We start from the raw sequence: 18,523 nt of genomic DNA, 5'->3' as shown, positions 1-18,523 counted from the left end.
AAGCAGAACATGTCTGTGCAAACCATGACACTCTCGTCATTTCCTTACTCTGTCTGAATATCCACTGACTGCAGTGTAGCTGTATCTGCATGAATATCAGAGCTAGTGACGCAGAATAAAAAGTGAGAGAGAAAGTCTTCTTACGGTGCTGCCTAGTTTGGCCGTTTGATCAGAGTTCGCGAGTGATTGACAGCTGCTCAGAGACGGCAAGGCTCCAGCTCGGGTCTGACTGGTTGTTTTCCTCCGATCTGGGAAATCTTGCAGACCTGTGCAAGCTCGGAGGATGACGAATGACCTGCAGCTTCTACTATAGTCATATGTCATATTCCCATTTTAACAACAACCTTCTTTTTTTTTTAACTTTGAGCACAAAATTTTAAAAAAATGGGCAAATAGTGTGATCAACTTAGTCAGGAAATGACTCAAATAAATTAAATTGAATATCATAGAAAAGCCAAAGTTGATTGGAATAAGAGAAAAATAGTAATAATAATATTACGTAACATTAAGTTTGCAATGTTTTTCATGAATTTTCGATGTTCTAGAACGCAGTTTTGTGATCATTTGGCTTGAACCAATTTCTTTCACACGAGGGACAATGTCAGCACAAAGAGTTGTTTTTCGACAATGTCAGCAGTCATAAAAATAGGTTTAACTTTAATAGTCAGCATCTTTGTATCGGGAGGTGGTGGTGGTGGTGGTGGTGGGAGTGATAGAAAGAGGGGAAAGGAGAAATGTGTATGTTAAAGATAAATTGAGTGGTGGAGATGGTAAACACACTGAGAAAAGATGTCAAGAGAAACCCGAAAAGCTGGTCAAACCACTGAACCACTGAACCGATTGACCATCCTGTTGGCGCGCCGGCCATCCTCTCACCCACGCAGGCTTACGCACCGAGCGAGAGCCAAAGGTAGTATTTATTTATACACACCTCGCTCCGAAACAAAAGTTGGACGCTGGGAAGAAACCAGGGAACTAAACATGTGGAGATGCTTTTTTCTCTCTCTCTTTCTCTCTCTCTCTGCCCAGTAGTGATGTGAGACTATAAATATTAGCCAGTGTCTACTATGCCATCACAAGGACTTTACTGGACTGACAATTGAACTAGTGAAAGTCAGGATTAGTTTTTACAAAAACAGGTTGGAAGACTAAATAAATAATATATATTTTTTTACGATGTTACATTCAATAAGTAACATTCATGGATGCTCTCTATCGCTGGTGTTTGCTTTCTGCTTGTCCCTCATCCTCCTGTTGAGCACTGGATACTCCGAAGCCTCCTTGTACCACAAAAAAGGTAAGAACTACTTCTGTTTCCCTGTTTGTGTGCCCACAGCATAGTCCTAGGCGTTGCTACTTTCCGCCCGGGGGAGCATAATTCAACACTTGTGACTTACCTCTAGCCATTAAACCAACCCCAACCGGCTGACCGCAGACCATGTCCTCTATACCCTGACCTTGCATTCAGCCCCGTGGGGCTCTTCACAGCAGATCAGAGTGTTCCTATTGATCCCCCTCTGCAAGGTGACTGACTAACCCCCATGGGGATAGCACCCGCAGCCTGCAGGAATGGGAGGATGCTAGATTTAGACATTAATGTGCCTGACCTCTTGCAGCAGGGCTCTATTTATTTTGCCGCGACGGCAGACATTTATAGAATCTGCAAAGTTTTGAGGTAACCTCCTGTAAAGGATAAATGCTTTCACCTAGCAGGGTCATACCTGGAACTGGAAAGGAAACAAATGTGGACCCAAAAGAGATGGATATGTCATTGTGGTGCTTATTTCTTCCACAGGCATCTGTTCATATAGAGACAAGCACTACAAACCAGGAGAATCTTTCCAGAGAGGCTGTGACAAGTGCTTCTGTCACGACTTTGGTTTCTACTGCTTCGCGTGAGTGTTGTTATTCACTTCAGGTCATATTAATTGATTTCAATTATGTAAAGCCTTGCTCATGGGAATTCTGTCATTGTGAATAGTTCTCATATTCTAACCTCTCCTATCATTGTCTTTTCTCTGTCCTTTACAGGCCAATGAAGCCCACTTCCTGGCCCAGGAAGTGTCGTCAGATCAGGACACAATGTGGTTACACAGTGGTTTATAAAGAGAACCCACTGGTGGAGTGCCGAGCCTACAGCTGGATCGGTTGATATGCCGGAATTTATCATCAACTTAACTATTATCTAATTACTAATTAATAGGGCTGTCAATGGATTGAAATATTTAATTGTGATTAATTACGATTGTCCATGATTAATCGCAAATTAATTGCACATTCTTTTTCTGTTCAAAATGTACCTTAAAGGGTAATTTGTCAAGTATTTAATACTCTTATCAACATGAGAGTGGGCAATTATGCTTGCTTTATTCAAATACAAATAATATTTTTATTATTGGAAATCAATTAACAACACAAAACAATAACAAATATTGTCCAGAAACCCTCACAGGTACTGCATTTAGCATAACAAATATGCTCAAATCATAACATGGTAAACTGCAGCCCAACAGGCAACAACTTTAGTTCTGGACAGCATAACCTTGATGAGATTATTGTAATATTTTTTAATAAGGACAAGTCAAATCATACTTTGATGCTTAAGGTCTTCCTGGAAACAAGGAGAATGAAAGAGGGGTATTGTCTCCAGCTAAAGGTCAAGTCACCATTATTTGATTTCAACCTTGTCTGTTCCACTTAACAGTGTTATATGCAGTTATGTCTTCTGAGTGGTGTTCTTGGTAGTAATTCAAATGGGTAAAAATACAGCGTAGCATAACAAACATAGTGGTCACAGTTTATACTTATCAGGTGAATTTAGTCTGATGATGATCAATTTTATCTGATCTGAAATTTACACCTCAAAGGCTTTGCTTCAGAAGAGATTCAACATATAATATACAGTAGTAAAGTAGTTGTGTTTGAGAATATTTCATATACAGTACTGTATGGTGCATGAAAGTGGAATGGAAATGAACTGTATCAGTAATAAAGGAGCTAATGTTACCAATAGTCTGAACTCTGACTGCCTGTTATAATAGGCTAATAGGACAAAATCACGGTCCTGAGAAAGTTGCTGTTATGTGAAGTATTTAGAGGAAGCTGAACCACAATAAAGGTAGCATGTGATAAATAAATGTGGTCATGAAACTAACAAAGACAAAAAAAGTCAAATAGCAATTTCAGGGTGCTTATAGCACAATAGTCAATCTATAAAGGATGGTTATAAGGGGGGCAGCAGTAGCTCAGTCCATAAGGACTTGACTTGGGAACCGTTCGAGTCCCCAAACGGATCAAGTACGGACTGTGGACTGGTAGCTGGAGAGATGCCCTTGAGCAAAGCACCAGATCCCCAAACTGCTCCTCGGCCGCTGTATATAGTAGCTGCCCACTGCTCCTAATATACCAGGATGGGTTAAATGCAGAGACTGAATTACACTGTGTGCTGTGCTGTGTACAATACAATATGTGACAATAAAAGCTGATTTACATTAATATTTACATGGTTGGGTGTTTCACTAAGTTGCAGGATATTTTATTTTAATGTCAGTTGTCACTTGTTTCCATAGTAAATATTCATGTATTCTGCAGCCTGATGGAGACACCAGTGTCAACCCATTTGCCATTTTTTCCCACACTAACTGGCAACTCGATCACTGGCAACACAGAGATACCACACAATAATGTTGCTATACTATTGGCTCACAAGCCTTGTTAGAAGTAGGAACCAAACATTAGACATCTTCCACAAAGATAAATAAAACATTCATTTTGAACACGTTAAAAGTTTTTTGAACAATAGCAATACTTTTATTCGGCACCTTTCTAGAAGCTTTGTGGATGTATTATTTTGTTTTTAATTATTTGTCTAAATGTTCTCAATAGAGTGCTACAGGAATGAGTCCTAAAACCCAGAAATGAGTTAGCATTTAAGCACTTCCGGTTCCCTCGTCTGGAAAGTCAATGCTTTTTTTTTAATGGATTTTTGGGTAGAAGCCTGAAATAAGGTTAGCACAAGCTGAAGAGATTTTAACATTTTGTTCTACGATATAAAATACATCAATAGATACCCAACTCATGAATTATGGAGCTTTTATGTGTCTTAAAAAAGGCGGCTGCTAACAAGAGGCTAAATGAGACTACTAAACGTCGTCACGGCAACTCGTCCGCCTTTACAGCCTCATTGTGTATACTCAAGCTCATGCGACCGTGGTGCAGTTTGTTTATAGACTAACGTTCGTTTTTTACTTATGTTGATTGCATTCACACTTCAAAAATCATAAAGTGGTGTTCATTTGTGAAAATTATCTTGCTGAACAAAACGTGTTTGTCACAGAGCTTATTTTCTGCAATAATCCAAAACCCAATGGAACAATCTCATTGTTTTTTTGTCGAGGGAACCCATGGAGTCTCTAACTTCCTGGCCTACAAAAATAAGTCATCCCTGGTGCACTCCATATAACCTTTAAATAAATCTTTAAAAAGCAGTGTGTCCCTAATAAGTTTGTGGTTATGATTAAAGGGTTTTATGGGGTTTTCCATATCCAAATCTTGTGGGTCTCGTATATTGTACAGATGTTAATGTAGTTTTTGGGCTACATGAATAAAGTTGACTTAATGTGACTTACATTTCATTACACTGTTCAAAAAGAAAAGCAACATTAAAGTACATACAATATGAAAGATCATGAAATGTATACATTTTTTTAATCATTTTAATCACTAACATTCAATCACACTGAATAATAGCTGCACTCAAAATTTGCGTCAGATTGTGGCAGTGTCAGGCCTCTCAGTGTAGCAAGAGATGATACAGAATCATATTCTGCAACTTATATGACTCATATAATGTCTGGCAGTCAAAGACTTACAGTAGCTACACTAGAGAAGATCTATGTAAAAAAACAAAAGCCATAGCAGCATAAAGTGCGTAACGGGGCACCTCTATCTGGTGTTGAATAATGACAACACCACATTCCACAGGAATTCACAAATCAAAGTCAGTGAAATACAAACAGTCTTCTAAGTAGCTCTTTGGATTCCGCTAGTATAAAATACTCAAATATGCCCTGTGCTTTTTTTAACATCTCACATATTGAGGTTGTGGCTGGTATGTCCTGAAATCGGCCAGGTCGAGCTGCTGACAGCATCGGGCTGTGAGGACTGCAGATGGGGACGAAGCCTGTTGGAGGTTATCAGGAGGACAGCCAAGGGTGGTGGAGGCACTGTGCAGCCGTGGCCCTCCTCTCCGGATGGTAATCCAACATGCAAAGAAGGAAGTCTGAGAATCCAGTGGCCTCCTCCAACAGGAAGTGGTATTTCTCCACCAGAACGTCATAGAGGCTCCAGAGCCTCAGTGCACCGACACGACGCAGGTCACCTGAATGACATGCAACCAGTATTACACAAGGGTGCTCACAAATAGCAATTATGAAATGATTTACTAGGAAGATATCAATAAAAGTAAAATCATACTATCACAAGAGGTTGCGCTAACTGAATATTTTCCATCATTGATTGAATTTTCTTTATCAGTGACGGAAAAATCTGAAGACCGTCCGTCATTTTGACGAGGGAGTGTGTGTGAGTGACAGAGTGATGGTGAGATGGAGTCAGCCGTAACTAATATAAATGTGAATGTGAATAAATGCTACAACTCCTCAAGACACAAGCCAAGTTCCAGTGTCTTGAAGGGTTTTTCCATACATGACTTGGCGTCAGCCTAACACAGCAGGGATTTACGTCTCCATTACAACAGAGCTACCTGCTAGCTAGAGGGTGTGTATAATCATGGCTGTGTGTGGTCGAAGATGGGGCTATAAAACGGTGATAAACACATTTAATTTCCTACATTCTTCACAATAAAAGCCCCCCCGTTAATTTGGTATAATTTAACAAAAAGCGCATTGGATTAGAGTTATAGACTCTGCCTTTAAATTGGCCTGTGTATTATTGTCATTAAATAAATGGAAATTTAAATGACGGGTAATAATAGATTACGACAGAATTTTTAAAAACCTGTCCCTCAAAATGACGGCTGACAACGAGAACAACCTGTCTCACTCCCAACCCGCCAAATACCGCCGTTTGGTCAGTGCCCCTTAGGATTGGAAACCGACGCATGGAGGTACCCTTTAGCAACAGTATGTGATGAACCAGGCTTTCAACTCACTCTAATGTAAACCCACCCGCGGTGTTATTCGACGGTCGGTCGAAGGTCCCGTCTGAAACTAAAAGTAACGTTGCGTCAGTCTTGAGTCACGTCGGTATCGTCAATCCCGTGAGTCACTAGTCATGTGAGTCGTTGATCAGTGAAGCTAACGTCAACCATGAAGTGTGGTTGCAGACTTACCTCTGCGGCTGAAGTATTCTGCAGAGAATTTACCCGACAAGGCAACAACTGGTGGGATTTTACCAAGCAGCTCCATGATCTGAGCTATATGGTCTGAGGTGGATGGGAACACATACACACACACACACACATGCAGGCATGAGATATACAAATTTACAGTACACATTAGCATACATTGCATCATTACAATGCAGCCACACAGTGTAATCTCATTTAATCCGGTGTCAGCACATTGTACTAAACGTACCCTCCTCCAGGGAAATGGACTCGCCAGCTTTGGGTTCAAACAGGGAGTCTCCAGTGACCAACTCAAAGGCCTGAGAGAACGCAAGAGGAAATGAAATGGTGAGATGTGTGGCCAAGGAAGCATCTATAAAGAGGACCAAAATCAACAACACTAATTGGTGACTCCAGCCTTGTTTTTTTAATGTCTGCATCATAAAGGCTAGGCTACAGGGTTTTTTTTTAGCTATGCTAGCGGCATGACTGAAATATCTCAACAACAGTTGGATGGATTGCCATACAATTTGGTGATCCACTGACTTTACATGTATTGGCACATACTTTTGTACAGACCGTAATAATTGTCAGAGGATGAATCCAAATGAGCATGTTGAACTTTGTACTTACAACACTCTCACAGGAATAAAGAATGTAATACCCCTTACCAAAAAGAAGTTTATGCAAGTGTGCTATTAGTATACTTCTTTTAAACTTAAAACTTAAGTATACTTGGCTTCTACTGACAAGTATACAGAAAAGTCTAAATATACTTGGCTTATGCTTACTTTTTGTAGCCATTAGAGGGTGTGATAGTATGCAAACGTATGTTTTGATGTTAATTTACTTTAAATCTTCAAGAATTTTCTACGTTTTCGCATTTTCCGTTCACCATGGAAGTGTGTGAGAAAAACTGTTTTTTTTTTTTTTTTAAATCTCATCACAAAATATCAAGTCAAGTATACTTGCAGTAAAAAGTAATAAAATTGTAATTTACTGAGAGTATACTTTAAAGTGTACTTTCATAAACTAAAAAGTTAGATAAAGTAGTTAGTAGTTGATAATAACTAGTAAACTAACAGCAAACCTATAAGTTCACTTGTAGTATAGTTCACTTGATAATATAGTTGCAATACAAAATACAACTCAGATGTAAACTAGTTGTGTACTCAATGTTTACTTTTCTTACACTTAAAGTACACTTAAAAGTATACTTTTATAAACTAAAAAGTGGGCCAATTTAGTCCCAATAAGTATTGAAGTAGTACACTTACAAGTATACTACTAGTACATTGATATTAGTATACTTACTACATAAAGTATACTTAAAATATACTTGAACTTTACTTAATTTTACTTCATAAAATAAACTTGAAGTATACTACTTTTTCCCCACATTATTCATGTTGATGAGACCGACAAGTTATATTCATTAAAGAAAGTTGATTTAATAAAAAAAAAAATTTAATTCACTTTATTCTAAATTCTAATGAATGTGTATGATATGATTCACAAGACTTTTATTTCTGTTTTATGGAATGGTGCCGCCAAAGAAACCATGGAGTCTTGGGTTTGAATAGTTCACACATTGTAAACATCGTATTGGTTTTCACTCACCATGCAGGCGACACTCCAGATGTCAGCAGGCGGGCCGTACTCAGATCCCAGTAAAACCTCCAGCGAGCGATACTGACGGGTCTGAATCTCCTCACAGAAATGTTTGTACTACAGGCCACGAAATAGAGAGAGACATAACAGACAGAACATTTTAAGTCTGTTGTTATGTGCAACAAATTTGGGTTTATTTCAGACTCACAGGAGGGTCCATAGTAATAAAAGAAAAGAAAATATACAAGATAAAACCACAGCAATTCATCGTTCAATTAAAAAAAACATTCATATGTAGGCTATTTTGCCAGTGTTTTCTGAGCCTGGATGAGAACCGAGTGCAGCTCTTGGTTAAAATCTCTTTGATGCTGTTCTCTGACTCATCCAAGCGACACACAAAATTGTACATCAGATGTCTGAGAAGTGTGTCACATATAGGAACACCAGAGGACACAAACAGTTGACTGGCACGATGCCATCTAGGAACCTGAAGCAACAACCACATTGCAGCATTGTAAGCCACCATGAGCTTCCGTATACTACTTTTCCTGTAGCTATACACCAAAGATGAGCTGTGTATACATAGGTGTGCAGAATGTTATAGTGAATAATAAACATTTTACATTGACATAACATATACTAAACTTATGAAGCAACATATTTGCTTGAGCATATTGTCTACAGCACTGTCGATAGATATCTCTGTCATCGTTCAAATAATCAGTGAGAACATGGCCAGGTTATTTTATTTCCTTGCATGTCATGAAAGGAATATTGTACCAGTGAAACACCGGGAAAAAACTACTTTATTATCCTCTCTTCTGACTATCATGACATCACAGTATTTGGTCATTAAATCTTTGCTTTAATGTGAGAACACCTTCAGTAATGGCTGCAGCCGAGCACTATATGGACTGAGAATTACCAGGTCATCATCAGCATACATAAGATGATTGATAACAGAGTTTCCAACAAGACGGCCTGTGTTACACCCATTCCATTGTTTCGATGTATCATCCATATACACACTGAACAAAATAGGAGACAGAATTCCACCTTGGCGAACACCATTGTTTACATGAAACGGGGCTGATTCAACATTGTCCCATTTTAACCTGCAGTGTCTGCAGGGAATACCAGAAGGCTAGTGTTTCTAAGTATGTACTTCATCTTCAAATTCAGGAACAATTTTTAATGATTCATTCTGTTCAAAGGCCTTGGATACATCAATAAAACGCATAAATACAATGGGATTTTGGCTTCCATATTTAGCAACTATTTCCTTTAGAGCATATGTGTATTTATTAGGGCTGTCAAGTGATTCAAATAATTAAACGTGATTAATCGCATGATTTTCCATATTTAATCCAGATTAATCGCAAATTAATTGCATATTTTTTTATCTGTTCAAAATGTACCTTAAAGGGAGATTTGTCAAATATTTAACACTCTTGTCAATATGGGAGTGGGCAAATATGCTGCTTTATGCAAATGTATGTAAATATTGATTTTTAGAAATCAATTAACAGTGTGCTGACTTGACTATGACTTGCCCCCAAACTGCATGTGATTATCATAAAGTGGGCATGTCTGTAAAGGGGAGACTCGTGGGTACCCATAGAACCCATTTACATTCACATATCTTGAGGTCAGAGGTCAAGAGACCCCTTTGAAAATGGTCATGCCAGTATTTCCTCGCCAAAAATTTAGGGTGAGTTTGGAGCATTATTTAGCCTCCTTTGCGACAAGCTAGTAGTACATGTTCACCAGCTACTCTCTAACTTTGTTTGTTTGCTGCTAAGCAGGTAGCGTAGGGTGGGTTTTTAGAACTTTTCACGAAAAACAGCTGACTACTGCAGCCGAAAACAATGCTATGAGAGAGAACCTCTGTAGATTCATCACTATGACCGAACCCTTTCACATGTCAATTGTTTTTACATTGTCATCTGATACATTGCTACTTGAAAAGTATTGGTTATAGTCAATAAATACTCTATACTAAAAAAATTGTAAACTTTTAAACTTGAATTGTTGCTTATGTTTTATTTCCAGAGACATACTTTGAAATCAAGTTTTCAGCAGCTTTGAGACCATATGAGACCAAATGTCTTGTAAAGATGGAGCCTTCTTGTAGGTCAAGAAATTTAAAGCAATATAAGCACTCGGCTAATGTAATATGTCCAACATTATAATGTCTGTATGTAAAGTATAGATTAACTACTCACGACCCAGCAGGAGCTGCCCAGGTCAGCAATCTTCACTCTGATTTCCTTTAAACTGTATGGGTTCACCTGATCCCTCTCTGAAAGAAACAACAAGAAACCATGTATTAATATCTTATTCATTCCAAGAAACACATTTATATAAAGAATTCTAACTGTCCATGTCTGATATTTTGGTTAGGATGCATTTGCTTGATTACATGTCAAAGCAATACATTCTCATCCCAACTCGTCATGACGCTTTGTTAGACCCCTTTGCGTCACTTTTCGGACGCAGTAATCACATGCTTAACGTTGTGACTTTAACAAATACACTTGCTTAGGTTTAGGCAACAAAACATGGCTGGGCAGTAAATGAATCGTTACACCCCTAGATAATAATATATGTATTTTTTAGACATCAATATGAAAAAGTCCTTAACATTTACAATATACTGTAGGCCTTACGGGTGTACAGAACAACTGTATATTAAAAGCCGGACATTAGCACACAAGTTGGCTCCAAGTACATCTGCTCTGTACACACATGTGATGAACCCTGCACGGCCGCTCAGACAGCTCAGCTGTAAACTGTCCAGCTTTGAGACTCCACTCTTAAACAATCTCCAGCATCTGTAGCTGTAAAAAATACTGTGCCTGTGGACTTGGCCTCTCTCCCAGCCAGTAGAGAGGAGGAGCTGCTGCCCCCTGCTGGTACTTTGTGCGACTGCTCCTCCAGACACAGCAGGATGTTCTCAGGCTTGATGTCTGTGTGGATGATCTTACACTGAGTGTGAAGGTAGTCCAGGCCCTGCAGAACCTAGAGAGAAAACAAACAAAAGAAAAACAGAATAATTGTGCAGTCTAATCACATATTTATCGGCTGCCTTTGGTTTCCAGTTGTGCAAAATCCACAATGTGGGAAACACTGAACGTTTTGGCAAAAGAGAAAATAAGCGTGTTTCCCAAAATATTGAACTTTTTATTAATAAACCTCAAGGGGAGACAATTGTTGCTAAACTGGGCATAGATATTAATTTGAGTCTACAAACGGCATCTAAAGTGCACCAAATTGTTCCATTTAAAGTGGCAGAAGGCAGAATGCTTTTGGCATCATTGGGCAAAAATTCCATAATAACCTTTCAGCATATTTATATAGCATATTGAAAAAACTAAACTTCTGTACCTACTCATAGCCCTGATTTCGGGCTTTAACAAATCTAGAGACTTTGGCCAATCACAGGTCATTTCAAAGAGAGAGCGCTCCTATTGGCTGTTAATTCAACAGAGGCAGCTGTCAATCACTCGCAAACTCCGATCAAACGGTCAAACTCTGAAGCCTATATCGCATAAAATGTTTTCAGAAACATCTTGTAGTGTACTGTTTAGCTGTAAAATGAGAAAGTGTGCTCTGGCTGGTGGACGGTGCTTGGTATTTCCTCAACTGATCTCAACATGGCTGCAGGGTCGCAAACTTTCTCATTTTACAGCTAAACAGTACACTACAAGATGATTCTGAAAACATTTGAGGAGAGAAATAGGCATTACAGTAACAGAATATTGATTCGTATTTGATCAGCGCTGCCTAGTTTGACCGTTTGATCAGAGTTTCGCGATCGATTGACAGCTGCTCATAGACGGCAAGACTCCAGCTCGGCTCTGATTGATTGTTTTCCTCACGGTCAAATTACCTGTCTCATGCACTACTGTCAGGATATAGCGACCGTTTTTATAAAACCAACTTTTTTAAAATCATATTTGCTCCATTTCTACCCACTGCTGCTTTAAATGAAGATATGTGTTTGCATGATCTTAATACCTTCGGTCTCCACGGTTCTTTACCTGAGTAAGTATTTGTTTGGCCGAATGCGGCGTCAGTCCAGGATTCCCAAAACACAGCTGCCAGCCTCTCAGGTCAGGCCCCAACAGCTCCAGCACCAGACACATGTCTAACCACCAGGCATTAAGGTCAGTTACATGTCTGCAAGCTGTTGGCTATAGCAGTATTCACTGTATGATGCAATGCAATACTGTCTTCAGTGAGCCAACATAATGCTATCTACTGTTACATCTCTGAAAACAACACTCTGTTAGAGTTTGCAGAAGTAAATCATGTATGAGATGTATTCATCATATAGTTAATATTGACGTCCGACCATTTGAAATATATACAGTATTTACTGTATGTATATATATACTACATATATATATCTTTTAGACACACAAGCATAAACCTCCACACGTGAGAGCTTTCCAGTCCTCGGTGTCAGGTTTAGAACGCGTGCCCAAGATATTATAGTCTGTAAAAAGGATACGGACCCCATTGACCCCGGCCAGCTTGAACTCATCCAGCAGCTGAACGATCCTTTGACTGGAGGGATGACGGCTCGTAGGACCGCTAGCCTGATTAAAGAGAGAAGAGGAAGGGGGAGCGGTGAGAGTAAGAAGGCTGACAAAAAAAAGGACAGGGAGACAAATAAAGAGGGAAAGCATTTTTATAAATAGCTAATGTAGACAGAAAGGAGGTGGAAAGGGAGATGGTTGACAAGGGGATGTGAGAATGCATTACAATTTAGAATTAACCAAAGACAAAAATCAAGAGAAATAACATTTGACAGACAGAGTAAGACATGTTAGAGAGGAGAAACACCAATAACGGTTTACTGACGCATCGTAGGAGAGCGAGTTCATCTTGTCCTGCCTGGGTGAAGCTATCTCCGCTCTTCAGCACCTTCACTGCAACGCGTCGACATAGCCTGCCAACACACATCAGATCTGCTTGGATGCTATAATAACGCATTAATAGAATCAATCTTTCTGAGGTTGCTCAGTTTTAAAGCTAGTGAAGATACTCCTATCATATGAAACTAGAAAACCTGAGGAATCCATTGGTATGTCATACTAGCTTGTCGATTGGTATGGTTAAATAATGCTCCAAACTTCATTTTCACAGAGGTCCCTTGACCTCTGACCTCAAGATATGTGAATGAAAATGGGTTCTATAGGTACCCACGAGTCTCCATTTACAGACATGCCCACTGTATGATAATCACATGCAGTTTGGGGCAAGTCAGAGCATTTTGTTTTTTACTAAATGCCATACCTTTGAGGGTTTCTGGACAATATTTGTCATTGTTTTGTGTTGTTAATTGATTTTCAATAAGCAAGCATATTTGCCAACTCCCATGTTGATAAGAGTTATAAATACTTGACGAATCTCCCTTTAAAGGTCCAGTGTTTAGGATCAGTGAGGTAAAGAGATCGCAACAGTGCTCAAAACAAGTGTGGATCAAAACAAAACACCTTAAGAATTAAACCAGTCCATTGTGGGTGCCAAGGAGGTTACAAAAAACATATAAAAGTATGTAAAATATGCAGAATATAAGCAAAGAGTTGAACTCTGTAGGTGATTTTGTGCCAAAGATTGTCTTTTTTAATCCGAATCTAGTGAATGTGGTGTCAGGTCATATAATAACCAACTCATAAATGTAGACATGTGTTCCCAACTTTGAGAAACATATAGTTATATAGGCAATGTGGACGAATGAGAACCAAGACTTTTGAAAAACAAAACCGTAAATGGAGCAAACAAAGAGCGCTTGGTCATTAATTCAAGCTCTGCCATTTCATTATTCAAAAATAGAGAATGGCTGAAATGTTCATAGTTTTGTGATGTTTGCAATCGATTGCTAATTCCAATTCGAATATACACATTGGTTATTGTGAATATACCATTAATATAATAACATTCAAATCAGATTACTTTTCTTCATCAAGAGGAGTGTCCAAAGAAAATGCTAATACTACCAAGGGTCTTGCTTTTTAACAAAGTGAAATAAAAGATTCACCTCCCCACCTCAATTTTTGTACAGTCCCTAATGAAACCTACCTGAGGTCCAGACACAGCCAGACAGTTGAATAATATCCCCAGCCGAGCTTAGAAACCACCTGGTATCTTCTGTTGAAGGTGTCACCTATCTGGACAGGGTGGTACCCACCTAAGAAAGGACAAAGTCATCTATTATTTAACTGTCTATAATAGCCCACGACTGAAATGTGAAACCTTTTCATCATACAGTATACACTTTCCATCCGGTGTTTAGAGAGAGAGGACTAAAATGTGGCATTACAGCTATTTCTGGCATTACAACTTCCTCTCAGCTATAACATGTCCGCAGTGAGTAATACATTCATATCTCCCCTGCGGGCACTGAAACATTATGATGCATAAGCAGTTCTCTTTCAGCCAGCATGACACAAAGGTCTCGGACATTGTCAGAGATCTTGGAATCTCTATTTGGATTAAAAGTGAACATGATATATGGTGGTGTGTGATTTATTACTGTGTCAGGTATATGTGGAAACACATGCTCAGCAGTTTATCTGCTGTTAAGAGGTACACTCAGAGAGCTGCACAGCTGGCAGGAAGGGAAAGAGGTCAGAATGGCAGGTTCAAAAAGACTTCAGGTCAAAGTGATATATAATAAGAGAGGAATAAAAGGTTGACTGGGCCGTGAGAAGGACTTACAGGTCACAAAGGAAGCAATTAAGACTGTATTTGTAGACCATAAAATGTCCCGCTCAATACATCTTGGTTGCAATTCTTTAATCACCGATGGCAAAAAATGACCATCAATACGTTCAATGTCATGTGATTTTTCAGCCATGCTAGCGCCGTGGCTCTAGGGATGGCAATCATGGTCAGTCCACCATATAATTCCATTTATTTTGATATAGTGTCAAATCATAACAGAAGTTATCTCAAGACGCTTTGCTTATAGAGCAGGTCTAGACTGTCCTCTATAATTTAGAGGCCCAACAAGAGATCCCCCATTAGTATTCATATAAATGTCAAAGTAATTCAAGTAAATACATAGTGTGTAAACGCACGCACAAATGCTAAAACTCCCCTTTAGCGGGTAGACTGTCAGTGTGTCAGTGTGCTGACTTGACTATGACTTGCCCCAAACTGCATGTGATTATCATAAAGTGTGCATGTCTGTAAATGGGAGACTTGTGGGTACTCACAGATCCATTGTCATTCACATATCTTGAGGTCAGTGGTCAAGGGACCCCTTTGAAAAAGACCATGCTAGTTTTTCCTTGCTATAATTTAGTGTAACTTTGGAGCGTTATTTAGCCTCTTTGGCGACAAGGGCTGATACCAATGGATTCATTAGGTTTTTTCCAGTTTCATATGATACCAGTATCTTCACGTTAGCTTTAAAACTGAGCCCGCTAACACCTAAAAATCGCAAGTTGTGTTAATGCGTTAAAGAAATTGCCGGCGTTAAAACGAATTTGCGTGAACGCGTTATTATCGCGTTAACTTTGACAGACCTACTTCAAACCAATCCAAATTTATCCAATTATTTTCAGACACATCTGGACAGTCTTGTCTTATTTGAAGCAATAAACTGTAGTAACAACTTGATCAAGAAAGAAAATAAATTGGCGTAGAAATTTAACAGCAACCTGTTCTCGTATAGATGAAAACCGCATAGAGGTTTCCAGCCATTTCCTGCCTGAGCCTGCTGATACAACAGTTTCTGCATTGTTGATGAACAAATTATTTAGCTCTATGCCTAGCAAGGGCTGCTCTTAGGGGACGGAGAGGCCTAGGATAAAAGTGTGGTGACATTGGCGGCGGTGAATGAGTACATCGGCAGATGATGGAGTGAGTTAAGAGGCTCTGATGTACCGTAACAGTATTCTCCGGGGTTCTCGGAGTTCCGGCTGTCCTTCGAATCCAGCTGCTCGTGGCATCCCAGGGCCTCAAAGTTATCAGACGACCTACAACTACACACACACACATGTCACATAAAAACTTGATTCTATAATCTCACTGTGCATCCTCTGCATACAGTACGTGCATGTGTGTGTCAGTGTTGAGTTGCTGGGGGCAGCCGGGAGAGTTGAACTAATTTTAGAGTTTCACATGGACTGCTCTTGCCATGGAAACTTGTCCCACTGCCTGGTTCTAAGAGTGGACAAGCAGCATCGGAAGTTGCACTATTTCTGACTCAACTGAAAATCATTTTGCAGAATGTTCACACAACCTGATAACTCTGCATCCCAGCTGCTTTGGCTATCTACCGTAGTGGCGGTTGGGTCACGTCATGTCTGAGAATACCGAACATGGGTCAGATTTCTGGGTGGCTTGCCAGACATACAGTAGAGTTTGATGTGAGATATGGCACCCTTGTTCTTAGATTTACCGAACATAGTGGAATGTGCAGGATTTGAATTTTTTTCAAACGATGATGATGATTGATGATTTTCTTTTTTCCTGTAAAATGTGTAATATTAAAACAGCGGTAGGTAGAATCGGAGCAAATATAATTATTTTTTTTATAAAACTGTCACTATATCCTGACAGTAGTGCATGTACGACGGAGTATTAGGGCCACATTGTGGAAAAAAAATACATCTGAGATTTCGAGAATAAAGTCGTAATATTACAAGAATAAAGTCAGAAGTTTAAGAGAAAAAAGTCGTAGTATTATGAGAATAAAGTCTTAATATTATAAATTAGTAAATTTACATGTTATTTTAGAGGGGAAATAGAGCAGCATGTGTGAAAATGAGGAACGTGGAGCATCTTGTGAAGTTATATTTTAGTTTTGGTTTCACAAATAACAAAATACTTCATCTTTTGGCACATCAGCACCACATTATTATCAGTATCAAGACCTTGAAAAGATTGTGTATTAAACTGTGTTTATTCTGAAGAAAGAACCACACAGACCCGGGGGAAATTGCCTCTTTTGTGGAGGAGGAAATGTTTTTTTCTCGTGAAGTTATGACTTTATTCTCGTAATATTACAACTTTTTTTTCTTGACATAGTATGACTTTATTGTCATTAAATTACGTTTTTTTTCCTCGTAATATTATGACTATATTCTCGAAATCTCAGATTTTTTTCCCTCATTGTGGCCCTAATACTCCGTCGTATGCATGAGACAGGTAATCTGAAAAAAAATCATGTGCCTCGGTGTCCTCCGGTGTTCAAACGGTCAAATTAGGCAGGGCTGATCAAATATGAATCAATATTCTGTTACTGTAATATCTATTTCTCACGTAAAATGTTGTCAGAGACGTCTTGTAGTGTACTGTTTAGTTGTAAAATGAGAAAGTTTGTGACCCGGCCGCCAAGTCGAGATCAGTTGAGGAAATATCAATAGCTCAGATGCAAACTTCCGGGTTGGCCTCCAAAAATACATCATCCCTGCATCAGCACTCTATAGGTAATGCAGCAACATAATCTTGATTCATAGTTGATCAGCGCCGCCTAGTTTGACAGTCTGATCGGTTTTCACGTTCTTCGCGAGCAGTGATTGACATCTCCGTCAGAGACTCCTCGGCTCAGATTAATTGTCTTTCTTCAGGGTGTGGTAGAAATACCATTAGAAGCTCTAAAAAGGAGGCAGAGTTTATTATTAACTTAATTAAAGTTACTGTAAGTAACTGTAGCTTTAAGTTCACCTCTGTGATGTCTAAAATAATGCCGGTATGCTTTATTTGTGCATGGCCAAACTTAACTGCTCCAAACTGCATTGCTGTGGCCGTGGAAAACAACGTTTATGAGCCGAGCTGCATTTTGATGAAATCAAACAAGAATTCAAGTTGGCCTAAAAATATGAAAATGAAAATGCATCTACGCAAAGCTGTTTTCCACCCAAAAGTGAAACATACTGAAAATCTTGTTTACAGCTAAGAACATTTGTGCTGCATTTTGTGTATTTCAGGTTTAAAACACAAAGCTTTCTAGAGTTAAATTACCCATTTGCTTCCAGTGTCGAGTGCAATGAGAATAATTTCTACAGTATCCCAGATAAAAGAAGTCCCATACTTACGTAGGATTCTGCTGAGCAGCCATATTCACAGAGGGGGGACTCCTGTGCATGGTGTGGTTCAAACACAGCAGCCAGCGGAGCAATCAAAGAGAGCTGGTAGCTTCAGTTAGTAAGTGGTGGATATCTGAAGCCTGCAGAGGTCAAATCTTTGTCATAAAGCGAGAAGAGAGACAGATACAGTAGCAATAGCAAATGAAACTGCAACACCTTTAATGTTGCACCACTTGTTGCACCACAGTCGAGCTGCTGGGGGGTGGGGTTGAGGGGTGTGGGGGGGGGGAGGGGGGTCCGGTAGATCTCTAAGGAGGCTGGGAACGCCAGCAGTAGTCAGCAGGGTCTAAACATGGAAATCCCCCAGCAGCCTCCAAATCCACTGCCTCTACCTGCTTCACTGTGTCACTTAAGTCCGTCACTCTGTCCTGGTCTGCCTGTTTGTCCCTCTCTGTATCTCTATGCCTTGACTTCTCTCTGTCCGCTACTGTGGGAAAGCCATAACAGAGATCAG

At 39.4% G+C, this 18,523-nt stretch overlaps 1 protein-coding gene across 1 annotated transcript; it reads right to left on the bottom strand.

Moving 5' to 3' along the window:
• Nucleotides 1–4,414: 4,414 nt before the first annotated feature.
• Nucleotides 4,415–18,523, bottom strand: si:ch211-220i18.4 (SRSF protein kinase 3). Its single transcript, XM_037771522.1, has 12 exons — nucleotides 18,019–18,523; nucleotides 15,863–15,960; nucleotides 14,051–14,159; nucleotides 12,830–12,917; nucleotides 12,477–12,564; nucleotides 12,004–12,110; nucleotides 10,819–10,981; nucleotides 10,186–10,262; nucleotides 7,970–8,077; nucleotides 6,600–6,669; nucleotides 6,353–6,445; nucleotides 4,415–5,380 (listed from the first exon to the last, which is right to left on the bottom strand). The coding sequence occupies exons 1-12, from the start codon at nucleotides 18,066–18,068 to the stop codon at nucleotides 5,196–5,198; spliced, it is 1,236 nt and encodes a 411-aa protein (XP_037627450.1). The 5' UTR covers nucleotides 18,069–18,523; the 3' UTR covers nucleotides 4,415–5,195.

Source organism: Sebastes umbrosus, chromosome 6, assembly GCF_015220745.1.
Source record: "Sebastes umbrosus isolate fSebUmb1 chromosome 6, fSebUmb1.pri, whole genome shotgun sequence".
Taxonomy (NCBI): domain Eukaryota; kingdom Metazoa; phylum Chordata; class Actinopteri; order Perciformes; family Sebastidae; genus Sebastes; species Sebastes umbrosus.
This window is presented reverse-complemented; position numbering and strand designations above follow the sequence as displayed.

Excerpts from the sequence above, each read along its gene's own strand:
- si:ch211-220i18.4 (XM_037771522.1), bottom strand. The coding sequence starts at position 18,068 with ATGCACAGGAGTCCCCCCTCTGTGAATATGGCTGCTCAGCAGAATCCT. Across the intron at positions 6,446-6,599 it reads GTCCATTTCCCTGGAGGAGG|ACCATATAGCTCAGATCATG; the intron begins GTACGTTTAGTA and ends CATCCACCTCAG. Across the intron at positions 5,381-6,352 it reads AGAATACTTCAGCCGCAGAG|GTGACCTGCGTCGTGTCGGT; the intron begins GTAAGTCTGCAA and ends CATGTCATTCAG.